This window comes from Dryobates pubescens, chromosome 9, assembly GCF_014839835.1.
Source record: "Dryobates pubescens isolate bDryPub1 chromosome 9, bDryPub1.pri, whole genome shotgun sequence".
NCBI lineage: Eukaryota > Metazoa > Chordata > Aves > Piciformes > Picidae > Dryobates > Dryobates pubescens.
The window spans coordinates 38,165,931-38,180,304 of record NC_071620.1 but is presented as its reverse complement, the minus strand read 5'-3'; the positions used below and the strand labels follow the sequence as shown (position 1 = coordinate 38,180,304).

At 44.9% G+C, this 14,374-nt stretch overlaps 1 protein-coding gene across 1 annotated transcript in view; it reads left to right on the top strand.

The window, feature by feature from the left end:
* Positions 1-13,661, top strand: part of TNFRSF11A (TNF receptor superfamily member 11a) — a 28,900-nt gene extending 15,239 nt beyond the window's left edge. The window contains exons 4-10 of the mRNA XM_054164390.1: positions 1,138-1,281; positions 2,927-3,020; positions 3,388-3,482; positions 4,256-4,363; positions 6,237-6,289; positions 7,943-8,774; positions 12,921-13,661. Of these exons, the coding sequence (XP_054020365.1) occupies positions 1,138-1,281; positions 2,927-3,020; positions 3,388-3,482; positions 4,256-4,363; positions 6,237-6,289; positions 7,943-8,774; positions 12,921-13,300 (1,706 nt within the window). The 3' untranslated portion in view covers positions 13,301-13,661. The remainder of the gene's footprint in view (positions 1-1,137; positions 1,282-2,926; positions 3,021-3,387; positions 3,483-4,255; positions 4,364-6,236; positions 6,290-7,942; positions 8,775-12,920) is intronic.
* The last annotated feature ends 713 nt before the right edge of the window (positions 13,662-14,374 follow it).

The window sequence follows — 14,374 nt, the reverse complement described above, 5'->3', positions numbered from 1 at the left end:
CCACACCCATAGTCTTTGTGCTGCTGATAATGATTATCTTCACTGAGGCTATTCACCTTTGTGAGTTGAACCTGAAAGGCTGTCCTTTTGCCCAGCATACTATGCATTCATTTCCCATAACATGTTTGTCTCACCCTTGCAAAAGATCCATTTGCTTTCCACAGCAACTACAAGGAAGTATTGCTTAGGAGTGCAGTATTTTTCAGGAGGGTGAGGAGCCCTGTGCTGATCAAGGGTGTCTCATGCTTCTAGAAAGATAGCATTTCCTCTAACACAAATGATTTTACACCTGGCATTCAAACAAAGCAAACAGACAGAACAAGAGGTTCATACACTTGAGCATTATTATCTGAGAGATTTTTACTCCCATCTAAAGGAGTAGGATATGTGCAGAGTCCTTCACCTGGGAAGGAATAATAAACTGCACCAGTACAGGTTAGGAGGCAGTCTGCTGGAGAGTAGCCCTGTGGAGAAGGACCTTGGAGTCCTTGTGGACAAGAATTCTCCATGGGTCAGCAATGTGTCCTTGTGGCCAAGAAGGTCAATGGGATCCTGGGGTGTATTAAAAGGAGTGTGTCCAACAGATCAAGGGAGGTTCTCCTCCCCCTCTACTCTGCCCTGGTGAGGCCACACCTGGAATATTGCATCCAGTTTTGAGCTTCCCAGTTCAAGAGTGACAGGGATCTGCTGGAGAGAGCAGAGCTCTCGGAGAGCTACCAGGATGATTAAGGGACCGGAGCACAGCCTTTTGAGGGACCTGGGGCTGGTTAGTCTGGAGTAGACAAGACTGAGAGGGGATTTAATAAATGTTTATTAATATCTGAGGGCTGGGTGTCAAGAGGGAGGGGACAGGCTCTGCTCAGTTGCACCCTTTGATAGGACAAGGGGCAGCACAGGAGGTTCCACCTCAACATGGAAGAGGAACTTCTTCACTGTGAGGGTCACAGAGCACTGGAACAGGCTCTGCAGAGGGGTTGTGATGTCTCTTTCTCTGGAGACTTTTAAGACCCATCTGGATGTGTTCCTGTGCAACCTGTGCTAGATTCTGTAGTCCTGCTCTGGCAGAGGGATTGGACTCAGTGATCTTCATAGGTCCTTTCCAATCCCTAACATCCTGTGATCTGTGTTCTCTTTTAGGGAAGGCTTTGAAAGAAGTGGCCCCAGGGAACAGCACGTCCCAGCGGCGGTGTGCTTGTACGGTGGGCTACCACTGGAGTGAGGACTGTGACTGCTGCCAGAGGAACACCATATGTGCTCCAGGATTTGGAGTCAAGCACCCTGGTGAGATACAGAAAGGCAACGTGCAAAGTGAAATGTCTGACTGAGGCCTACAGGAAAAGGCCAGCATCATGTGGGTTGTGATGTGAGAGAGGACACTTGTGGCAGTTTTAGGCTGTGCCTAGGAAATTTTTCACAGATTGAGTAGAAAGTAGTAGAATGTAAATAAATTGCCATTGGATGTCAAAAGGAAAATAATTAGAAGTTCTAAATAATCTCATTGGTCTGATATCTAATGTAGAGTTAGTTGTGTAAACTCTTTCTCTTCTTGGTTTCCTTGCTCTAGCAGATACTTAGCAGGCTTTTGCTTGGCTGTTCCTGACCTTGGCTGCATTTCTTTGTTGTGGCTAAGTACTAACAAGCTCTACCCTTTTCCTTGTCCCATGTACAGGGGGGAAAAGGGAGGGAGAGGAGGAAGCTGTTGGTAACCCCCTGGTTTTGTCCCTGGGGTTCTTATGTTGTGTATGAATTGTAAATATTGTATATTTCCTACATATTGCATTCCATATTTCTAGATTTTAGTGTGCTTGTAACTATAGCTTCATTTGCTTTCAACTGAGCTGGTCTGACAATTTTATGTTGGGAGGTAATTTCAACCCACCACAATACTCTAGACTCCCAGGTGACTGCCAACAGAAGATGCATATCTAAGTTGTTGTTACTACTGCATATAATTCTCCTGGACTATTTGCATTTTGGAGGCTTCTGTCCCTGCAGTTTAAATAGTATCTTGTGAACCCTTGTGAACAAGTGACTTTTGCAAGGCATCATACAGACATAGCAGTAGTTGCAAGGTGTTCAGTATATTTCTAATGTTTGCTGTGGTGTGACTGTGAGTCACTGGGTCATGCATTGCCTCCAGTATTCAGAGAAGCAGTCTGTTAGGGATTGCTTCTAAGACTGAATTTGAAGTTCAGTTTTTGTCCAGTGACTTTGCTCTGCCATTTCAAAATGTTATAAGCAAGTTAAAGGTGATTAACAGCTTTCAAGTAGTGCAACTATTCTGTTTCAGACGACTTGCAATACAAAGATTTGTTACAGACTTTTATAGTCTGAAGTCTGATCAGAGCCAAAACACAAGTGTTTTGTGGGTGGAAAATAGAAACAATCAAGTTCAGAGTTGTAACAAGCACCGGGAACACCTGTGCCAGGCATGAGGAAGCCCAAAAACACAGCCCGTAAGAGGGAGAAGTGAGAGGATGAAATGCTGCGTGGGCCTGGAGAATGGTGGTGCTGTTTCTTCTGCAGTCTAGCAAATCCTGATACAACATTTTGTTTGCTGTGCTTTCCCAGAAATGACAAGAGCAGTTAGTGTCACTACCCGTGGCACAGCATCAACACGAGGAAGTTAACGGAAGAGGAAGGATGTAATAGCTCTGTGTTACTTTACAATGACTGCAAATGGCTCCTGCTCCTGCAGATCATGTAGAGAAGTGCTCAGATGAGACTAGCATACTTTTTTTCGGCTTGCATGGGAGTGTCATTGCTGCTCTAATGTAATCTAATATCCTTCTCTCTTCAGGGAAGCTTTCAGGGGATTTTTGGAGGGGGTGGAGCAGGAGGTTGGGGAGCATAGTCACCTTCTCCTCATGTGAAAGGAACCTGCAAAAACTCAGCTATGAAATTTTTCTTCCTTTACTACACACAGTGCAACAGGACAAGGACACGATGTGTATACCATGTCCCAGAGGCTCCTTCTCAAAGGTCGCTTCATCCACCAATGAGTGTAAATCCTGGACCAAGTAAGTCCCTGTACCTTGTAAAAGGACCACAGCAGCCAGAAGGCAGGGAGATGCTTGAATGAAAGCATTTTTCACTGGGGTATCTTAGGCTGTCTGAGCATCTCTGTTGGCTATGCAGCAATAAAGCCTTCTGAGAATGAATCTTGAATTCCTCTTGTTGGGGGGAGAGCAATAGAGAGCAGTAACAGTAGAACTGTTGACCTGACACAGCTGAAAATAAAACATACCTGGCTTCTTAAGGAGGGAGAAAGGCAAGAGAAGTCTTGTATGTTACAACAGAAAGTACTACTCTGCATAAATGTAGGAGTCATGACATGCTTCCTCTTTGAGCATTTGAGAAGATAAGCTCTTTGTCTTTCTTTTCTAGCTGCACAGCTCTCGGAATGAAAGAAATCTTGCCTGGGACAGACAAATCGGATGCAGTTTGTGTGGAACGGAAGGTGCCTGAGCCATCAGAAGATGGTATCTGCCCTCATACAGATTAACTGTTAGAAAGTAGCAGAGAGGAGGTGGGGTGTGTTTGCTAAGGATTTTGGCTGGCTTAACTCCCATTTCCACTGTGGGTGACTCCTACCAAGCAGAGCTTTCCATCTCTCACTGAAACTACATAGCAAGCAGCTACACCCATGACCTCCATTACATTTACAGCTCTCTGAATCTTTCAGGCTGCTGATTTTCATACACACATTATCTGTATAAATGCTAGCAGCTTCTCTCCATCCTTATTTCATAGAAATGGACAGTCTCAGCTGAAGGTAGCTGTTCCTTCTTGCCCACTGCCTATTTCCTTCTCCAGTGTGGATATGGTATCAGGGAGACTGCTTGCTTGGCATGCAGTGATCCCTCATAACCTGAGATAAAGGACAGATTTTGCCAGCTGAATTCTACAGTCTCCATGAGAAGTATGTCCTCCATGCCCTGAGGGAGAGAGCAAGAACAGCACATTGGCTGCTGTCAGATTGCAGGGGGGCTTTCAGAGGAAACTGCATCATGGCTCTAAGACACCAAGCCTGTTTTTTTATGGAGGGGGCTCAGTAGCAGGTACCTTCAGTAAGGCTACTTGTCACAGACCTGCATGAAGGCTACAGCTGTTGTTCTTATTCTAGAAACTGAAAATCCAACAGGAAGGGTTAAGAAAACCCTCTCCTGTGGGAAAGAAGGTAAAATGAGCAAGAACTGTCATACTCCTGAGCACAACTGGAAGGTGACAGCATTATCTTTCTTACACCCTGCAGGAACAAACAGGATCTTATACGTGTTGATCCCCATCTTGTTTTTTGTGGCACTAATTGGCATTGTCATCTTCATCATATACTACAAGAATAAAGGGAAAAAGCTGACAGGTACGTGACAGCTAATGACAGTCATGAATGTGACACCTGCACGCCTCTCTCTGCACTCTGACCTCATGGGTAAGAGCCAGGTTAAGAAACTCAGGAGTTACCTTGCAAGTTCTATGCTATCCCTGTATCTGTCCATATGGATGTGCTTTAACTAGTGCAAAACTGGGATCAGATTCCTTTCCTCTAAGCAGGCAGCATAATGTATAATGCATATTGCTTGGTATCCTCCTGCAGCCTTGACCTCCCTCAGGGTGACTGCCCTCAGAGTGGAGACACCCACTATGTGAATGAAGGAGGCCTACTGCTGGAGGCTTTTATGGCAGTATGGCTGCTCTGCATCACATGGCACAACACACCTCTTGGCTGAAGGGAAGCAGTGAAAGGCTTACAGGGCTTTCATCACTTCCTCTCCTTCCTCCCACCTTCCCCTCTCCCCTGAAAGCTACATCTGGACAGGTTAAAATAGGGCTTTAAAGGAAAAGGCCAGATGTGTATTTGAAAATATGATAGAGGTAATGTTTTTATCTGAAGGCTGAATTACTGATAAAGTATGGAAAAAATACTAGAAGGAAATAGAATGAACAGTAAACATAGAAAAAGAGAAGAATTCTGGCAAAGACATTGGGTAACAGCAGAGCACTGAAGATGTTATTAATACAGTGAAATTATCTGCAACACTTACTCAACTTGTGTTAAGCCCTGGATCGCCTTAGTTAAGGACACATACATATTGTTCTGTTGTGGGGATTTTTTCCCTCCCCTTAAACAAGGAAAGCTTTTTCTATTCTAGTTTTTCCATCATCTCTTTTGCCTTAGCTCTAACAATTTATGAAACGTTTTGGGAGCAGCGGAAGGGAAGACAGCAGCCCTCTCTTGTAAAGCGTATTTCAGCCTATGTTTTAGAAATAGGCTGCCTCTGCCACACTAAACACAGGTTGTGCTAAATCTGGAATTCCTGGGATGGGCTGGAGGAAATGGTGACTCTCCTTGCAAACCAAATACTTATGATGCAAAGCATGTTAGAGGGGAGTGCTCTTTATTTGACATTTCTGTTGCCCTGCTGTTCTGCAGTGACAGTCTTTCATTGCATTTGCATGGTAAATCCTGCTAAACTGGAACCCCAGAGACTTGCAGGCTCAGGAAGAAGCTCTGCCTGCTTGGAGGGGTGAATGTGCAGCTTCAACATCAGAGGAACAGTCATTGCTGGGAACTGGCAGTGGCTATGTAGCTGATTTATCTTCAGACATACAAAACCAATATAAGCTTCAAATGTAAATGAGACTTGAGACTACAAAATCTCCTGAAAGCATAAAGAGACAACAAGAATTGCTAACTGTTGAGTGGCAGCCTTTACCATAAAGCATTGCTGCACTTAAAGGTTTTCCTTGGGAGATACTCTGATTAAGAAATTTCTCCAAGAAGTACACCCTGATTAAGTGGAATATGCTGTATTTGAGCCTGCCATCCTGTGGTTTCAGTGGCTTACCCTCTTCTCTCCAAGGTCCTCACTCCTGTCTGAGTGCCTTTGTGCTGTCCATGTGACTTCTCTTGAAATGGCGGGTCGGTATTGGGCCAGTCATAGCTTGGTGTGACATATGACCAGGAAAGAAACCCCATTTCATGTGGAACACAGTTTAACCCTGGTCTATTTTAGGAGCTTGGAAACTTTTGTTCCACAGAAATCTATCCCTGTTCCAGTTACAATGAATCCTCAGCTACACCAAGGCTGGGACACTGGAACAGTCAGTGAAAACGGTCTCGCTGGTTTCTATTTAGCACGCTGTTGCAGATTGTGAGGGACTGGGTGTTCAGGTCTGTGGCTAACTTCAGTGCCTGCTGTATGTTACAGCTACGCTTTCTGTTTTCCCTACAGCAGATCTACACAACTGGGCTAATGAAGTGTGCAGCCAAATAAAAAGAACTAAGGTAAAGTTAAAGACACTCTCACTTTCTCTCTGTTTTAGGTTTTCCTTCTGGCATTCCTGGCACTCCTCCTGAAGCAGAGTCCATGTTATTGTTTGGCTAGAAAACAACTTTTGAGTTCCTCAAAAAACACTCACAGCTTTGGCTTTTTCAGTCTGATTTTCTGCAAATCTGAGGCATATGAAATCACAGTTCTCAAATAGCTTCTGAACCTGCTCTCTGGTTTCAGCCAGCTTTAACAGTGGTGAAAGTCTCTAAGATGATTAAATATTTATGAGGAGAACGTTAAACATGAGTCCAGTGAACACCTGAGATTCTGCTAGGAGAGGGCCTTTCTAAATCCTAGGAGCAGGAAATATTTAAGTTGAGTTTGCACCTTTTTATATACCAGAGTGCTCACAGGGGAGAAACCTGGATTTGAGGCAATGCCAAGAATGCCAGACATACAAAGCATAAAACACAGAGCCATCAGCTACAGACACCCTTAATTAATAAGATGTGAGACACCTTTATTACAGTGCTTGAATAAACCCTTCTTGTCCATTCACATGTGAAGAAAGTAAGATCTTACAAGAGGCTTTGCTCTGAGATCCCACTCTTAAAATGCTCCAGATAGGTTCAAATTCGTTTGTACTGCCTGCTTCACGCTATGGATGTAGACTGAGCTGTCCCAGGTGCATGCTCTCCCTGCCACCCCATCTAAGAGCTCTCTCTAGCTTAGCTGTTGAAAGACTCCAATTCCACTATTACCAAAAAACCTCTTACCAACCAAATCTACCTTTTTGAGCAGGTAGTTCCTTCTCTGACTTGGAAGTTTTCATGCAACCTCCTGTATTGGCATATGCTCAGGTCCTTTGGGACAGAGTGAATCAGCAGTAATTAGTGGTTGGCAGCATTTACACTCTTCTATCCTGGAAGATCTGAACAAACACTAGAAATTAAAGGTATCAGCTCTCAACTACCCAGCTTTGCAGCACATCTGGCATGAACTGAAGGGAATCCTTGCAGTATTTCCCAAACCTTTTTTGTTGTTGTTGAAGCTGCAACCAAAAATACAGGTTTACTTTGACAAGTACTGGCAAAATGACATCGTGGGCCTTTGCATTTGTTTTCCTAACATTTTCCAGGTTAAAGCAACCTTGCCTGTGTGACTTCTTTTTTCCTAGCTTTTCTTGGGCCCTCTGATTTAACCCAGTTTCTTTCTTTGATTCTTGCTGATAATAAAGATTCTGCTCCCAGTAAGGCCTTCACAAGTCACAGCCCTTCAGGTACACTGCGGGGTTCCAAACCCTTAAAAGCAGTTAGGTAAAGTGTTAATGATGGTTTATAAGGAACAGCAGAATAGAGCAATTTTTCTGGATTTACTAACTCTTAAGTGCCTTTTTCAGAACTATGAGTAGTTGTCCCCTAAAAGGAACCATTAGTGCCTCCCAGACCTCCAGGTATTTTTCTGAACACCTGCTGAGCCCAGCATCACCAGGCTAGTTTCAGACCAGACCAGAATTACACTTCAAGACTTGAGTACAGCACATGCTGCTCAACCTCAGCAGCTCCACACCAAGGAAGAACAGAGATGTGCCTCTTCCTTCTCTGTCTATACAACAGCTTTCTGCTGGTGTATTTATGAGACATGCTTTTATTTATTCTTTCTTTCAGGAGCCCCCCCGAGACGCATTTGTTACCGTGAACATCACGAATGCTGCTGTCCCCCAGACCTCTGAAGGCATGCATCTCCTGGGCCCCACTGTCTCTCCTGCCCCTGGAAACTCATGCTGCACCGGTGGTCATGCTCCTTGCAGGAATGGGAGCCCCAGCAGGGTGGGAGGGAGCCTCCAAGAGTTCTCTGAGGTAACTGAGACTGATGATGGCAGTTTTCCACCAGTTCCTACAGAAGATGAATACATGGATAAGGATCTTGATACAGCTCATTATTTGTCTTTGCTAAGTCAGAGGGCCAGTAAAACCATGTCATCGTTTTCAGAACCAATGGAGGCAGGGGAGAATGACAGCTTAAATCAGTACTTTTCAGGGATTGGGAGCACAGAGGATGTGTCAGTCTCTCAAGGCTGTCACCTGTCCTCCAGTGTAGATGGGGAACACACTGCAATGGACAAACTTCTTCAGAAATCTTGCCAACATGCCCACACTTGCCTGAAAGAAATGGGCAAGAAAGACACAGATGGTTTTGCAACAAACTGTGACTCAGAGAAGATCTGTGTGAGGTGTGGCATTTCATATAGGGAATCTCCCAGAAAGTGGAGCAAACCCTGTGGTGCTGTGGCTGACAACGCTTCCACCTCCCCAGAAACTGGATCTTATGCTCAGTGTACCTGGGGCTTGAATTCTCTTTCTGCTGCTCAGAGCACTCTAGCAAGCGATCACAGTATGGAGGATGCATCTTCGGACAGTACCAACGTGAAGTACCAGAACACAAGCAGAAGCACTTCAGGAACAAACAGCACCACTTCAGACCTCCCTCCAGCATCTGGTAAGCCCCTTAGGCTTGACCCATAGGCAGTCATAGAGGATTATTCAGAGGGTCTAACTTATGAGAACAATACAATTACGCCTTTTCCCTTAATTGCCCTGAAGCTAATCTGAAAAGCAAAACTGAAATGGTAAAGGCCATTCTGAGTTTTAGTGAATTCTGCAAATCATATGAGCGCTGTGAGGGACCATTGTCCTACCCTGATTCCTCCAGCAATGCTGAACCCATCTTTTGGCTGTCACCACAGAGGCCAGGTAGTTCTGTTGATGAAGTAGTTTGGTGATAGCAGGTCGGTGTACCGCAGAAAACTTAGAAGAAGACGAGTATAGGGACCTAGAGGCTGAGTCAGGAAAGGAAGCATAATGCTCAGATGATTTTCCATTCAACAGTCTGCACACACATTTTTGCCATTAGGTGTAAATCCAGTTACATTTATATGGTGGCCAGTGAAACACCAGCTGGAGCAGTAACCTGATGGTCACAATTGGGTCTAAGAGATTATGTTCAGTTTTCTGCTTTTAGCTGTTTCTGGTTTAATTGTAGCTCTTTCTGGTTTTATTTGCTAGGATTTAAGTGTTCCCCTAAATAATTTCCTACAGACATTATTTCTCCATACACAAGTGCTCTGTCCCAATACAAACACTGTCACTAATTAATTGACTACCAATTTATTAATTGAGTAAATGTATCAAAACTGTCACTGCCAATTTACTAATTGAGTAAAGACATCAAAATTGTCAAATGAAAGCAGGGAAAAGAAATCACTGAACCAAAACTAGCAGAAGGGAAGTTATGATGTGCCTTTTCTGGATTAAACCTTCCTCCCTCAGCCTTTTTTTCAGTATAAAAGTCTGCAGCCTGCCTGTCATGTGGTATTAGTCACTTTAGATTATAATCTCTTAAAGTGAGATGATCTATCTTCATTTATGTTGATGCACTGCCAAGTGCAATGAGACCTCAGTTTTGACTGGGACATCTTAAGTATGACCATAATACACACAGCAGTTGTAAGCAATTACCCTTCTTTAAAACCATGTTGTGCCTTAAAGTTTCTTAGGGAGGCATTCTTGTCAGGCTATAAAACCCCAAAGTGACATTTTTGAAGGCGCTTCACTTCCTCTCTCACCATGCCTGCCATGTGAGAATTTGGAAGTGTGTAGCACACATCTTTCTAAGGCAAGATACTCCCTCTGCTGCTTCAGTTTCCTGAAATCATGGCACAGTTTCACTGCCTGGTCTCTACAAAATTGAACAGTGCTAAAGAGAAGACAGATTCTCTTTTGTCATTGTTACTGGAAGGTGACTCTGAGGTGCCACTGAAAGTCAGGCTACGTTTGGCGCTGCAGCAGTGCTACTTTCCTTTCAAAATCTGACACGAAGAGGAAATTAAAACATGAAGGAATAATAGGGCAAACAGGAGAGCTTGGATTTAAGCAAGATGCTAGGAATTGCCATCTTAGATCTGCAGCATTACTCTGTAATTTTCTGTAACTGCCTGAGTCTTTGGGTATGTCCATGCTATAGTGCCACCTGGTGAAACCTGAGCACAAATACTCTGTTCCTAGTTTGTCCTTATTTTTTTGGCATGAGTGCCAGAAGGCACTACCTGAGCTGTTGGGCAGTATGAGAGTGGTTAATCTGTAGGTAAGGTGGCTGGCTGGCAGAATGGCCATGCCCTGCTGGCAGCACCTAGTTACACTGGAGGAGAGGGACAAGGCTTAGCTGTAGCTTCTGGACTGAAACAATCTGGCCACACTTGGGGCTGCACATGGAGCTTTGACAGCATCAGCCATTTTGCTGAGCCTTGTGCAACACCCATATGGAATAAATGGGCATACAACATTCTGTAAAGCTTCTCAAAGCAGCTGAAGCCACCAGGCTATGCACACAAGCATGCTATGACAGAACAATACAAAAGAGGGTAGATGATCAAATGGAAAGAAAAGGGCTGTGGGTAATTCGATGAAGTTTTGATTTTAGTTCCCTAACACTCACAATGACAACAGAAATTGCAAACTGGGTGCCTCCTGTGAAACAGCCCTAGGAGACCACAGTAAACCTCTGGAGAGGTGCCACTTACAGAGATGGACATAGGCCTTGAAGTGTTGTTTCAAACACTCCTCCCCCTAAATTCTGGAGGGAGTTGAATGTGAAGTGCCAGTTCCTGACCACTTCAAGTCATGTGAAGGGCTACAGCATCAAGCATGAGTGCAGGAAGACCTAGGTGAATCACAATTAGGAATGGTTTTGCAGAGCCTTTCACTTCCAGAACAGCGGCAAACAGTTCCTGCCACACAGAGACCGTTAGATGGCTCAGAGAAAAGTAACTGCCTGCATTGTTTCAGTTCTTAGTGAATAACAACCACAAAACTGATTTTGTCATTGTAATTAATATAACCAGGTAGTGTGAAGAGATCAAAAGGCTGAAACATTGCAGAGAATGATGCCTTTGCGTATCTGAAGATGTCCCTTATACCTTCCAGGTTGGAAGCACATCTCTTAGTGCAGTCCAGAGAGGTCTTGTGTCCATTTTCTGTGCTTTTGAGCCTCAAATATCCTTTTATTGTAGCATGATGCCTTCAAAAAGCAGGGAAAATTTGCCAGCCACATTCAACTGAACATTGTCAATGTGTTAGTCTGCCTTTTTTTTTTTCCCCCACTGTCACACAGATTTCTAAATTCTTGATCTCATACTGAGCAACCTATAAACTCTTCTGCAATACCTTTTGCAAGTGACAGGCAATCTGTACAAAGGCAAACAGCTATTTTTGTACTCCCATTATGCTTAATAGCTTTGTTGATGGCAAACGGCCAAACAGAACTGAGCACAGGGGAAGCAACTGGCAGGGAAAAAACTCCTGCAGAGAAAACTTATTGACACCTCATGTTAATCAGCCACATATGGAAAGAATGCAAGGAATTGGCAATACAGTGGTTTAGCTGAAATAAATAGGATTGCCTGAGGGGGATTATTAGATTTGAGTGCTACCCAGGCTTGGTCATGAACGGTCACGGGTCCTATCTCAGCACAGTGGCCACTGCTGATAAATAAACATTACCTGTGGCTGCTAGGGAAAAAGGCATTTCTCTGGGCTGGGCCATGCCTAGCTACAATGAGAATGGGAATGTCTCAAACGTTGAAGAACGTAATGAAGAAAGGCACAAAGTGTCTAAAAGGCATCAGATAAGTTTGCAGGTAATGATTAAGTGAAGCACAGCAGGTAAAGTGTTTCATAGGAAGAGTGTTCACAGTCTGGTAATATTTTTATTGTTATTATTTGGTTGCCTTTTTTTTTTCATTTTCAAGCTGTAACAAGCTTGTTAGTTTGTTATGGAAAGTTTGCTTTCAGCTCTTTTCTTTCTGCCCTGAGGGAATTTACATTAATTCTCAGAGCCTGGTTCTGTTGTCACTTGAGCCAGCAGCCAGCCTTTGATTGGCAGGAGGACTGAACTGATACTGAAAATCTTTAACAGCAGGCAGACTGTAACTCCATGAGGCTTCTATAATATAAAACTGCATCCAGGTAAATCCATGAGGGCACTGAGTACTGGAGTGTGCTTACACAGAGGATCAGGGAATACAAGATAACTGTATAAGCTTCATGTCATTTGAACACTGGGTGGACCTATGGTCTGAGATTAAGTCTTTCAAGTATTTATTCAATAAACCAGCTACCTAGCCCACACTGTACAACTGACCAGAGGGATAAAAAAACCCCAAACCACTCCTACGTGATGCCTGGGACTCTACCAAAAAACCTCATAATTAGAAATAATGACCATTTCCTCACAAACTACAAGCAGAGGCAGTTTGGATGCAAACATCTGCATGAGGCAGCAAGGAGAGCACGAGATCATAGTGCTCCCTCTTGCTTCACAGAGCGCAGCTCAGAGAGAAAATGTTTCCAAGCCTTCCAGACAGGCCCCCTGTGGATGACAGGCTTCATCCTAAGGAGGCAACAGTGGAAATAATGAAAAGATCCAGTGGAAGGCATTGGTTATAAGAGCAACCTCGTGTTATGGGGGAAAAAGAATGAAACAAGTAAGGCTACCACAATGGATTAAGTTCACTGTGCTAAGTGTCCATCTCATGAGGGGAAAATACTGATCATGTGTTTCTTCTTTTCTCTCCCCCTCCTTCCCCAGGAAATGTGACTGGAAACAGTAACTCCACCTTTATCTCAAGTGGACAAGTAATGAATTTTAAGGGCGACATCATTGTCGTTTACCTTAGCCAAAACTCCCAGGAGGGGGCAATGGCCTCAGGGCCAAGTGAAGAAAACGTGGGCAGCCCTGTGCAGGAGGAAAACCTCAGCCGATGTGAGACTTTTGCCGGCAACGCCCAGCACTACAAGGAGAAATGTGCAGAGCTGCAAGGCACCTCCCTGGTGGCAGGGAGTGAGGGGCTGCGGCGGCCTGCTGGACTCCTGGCCCAGGAGCGGGGCCCATCCTGCTGCAGCCAGGCCTCCCAGCCCGTGCAGGAGGAGGGGAAGCTGGGACACTACTCAGAGAAAGTGTTGAACTGAGGCGAGCCAATGCTCTTGCTGTGGGCCAAGGCACTGACCAACAGCCTGCGAGGGGGCGTGAGGCTGCTCCCCTGGGGCTGCCACAATCCTGGGTATCACTACAGATTCAGAGACTACTACTGCCCATGGTGTCTCCTGGGAAACTTTACAGCTGGAAGGGACCCTTGTGGCTCACGTGGTGGTGGTGGTGCTCTTATTGAGAAGGTCACCAGTGGGAACAGGTGCACATATGAAGCTGGGCACACTGCCCCCAGTGCAGAAGCAGCAGCAGGGCTGGCTTCTCTCCCAACTGGGGCAGCACTCTCACTGCCCACCACCCCCTACTGCCTTGCATCTCTTTCCAGCAAGCAGTGAAGAAGAGTTAGAGATCCTTCGGGCTAGGGACCTTGTGAGGAGACCATTGCTGGCCAGGTGTGCAGCACACTCCCAGAGAGGGCACAACATAGCAGAGGACTGCACTGAAAGTGACCTCTGAGCTCTGACTCGAGGTTTTATTTTTGCAACTAAGCTGCACCCATTTTGCTGGGTCCTGGGCCTCCTCCATGCCTCTGGGATGGAAAGAAGCAGCAACCACCTCTGTCATTGAGTCCACTACTGCTCCTTTGCCTCCCTGTGGTGATTTGGCACATGGCACGAGCCCTTTCCTATCTTTCCCCAAGGGAGCAGTCTCCACCAGCACCAGAGTCAAGATCCCTGTCTGCCCCTTCTTAACTTGTGGGTATGGGTAGGTACAATATCGCTCCAAGTGCACAGTAACAGGCAAAACACAGCTGAGATGCCTTGAAAGCCTGTCAGATTAATCCCAAGTAAAGAACATTTATAATTTTGGACTCTGATTCACCTCTATCTTATTGCTCCTTGTCTGAAGAACTCAAGCCCCTGAAGAAGAGAGTGGCATGTGCCCAGCCATTATTACTGTCACTGAAGTTTAAGACACAGAGCTGTTTAGCAGGTGGAGGAAAGGTCTATGATAACCAGTTGTGAACATTTCTTGAGTGACAGGAGAGGGAGGAGTTACCAAAGGATGGAGAATTTGGTCAAACACACATTCCTTCAATTCCTTAAAAAAAATTG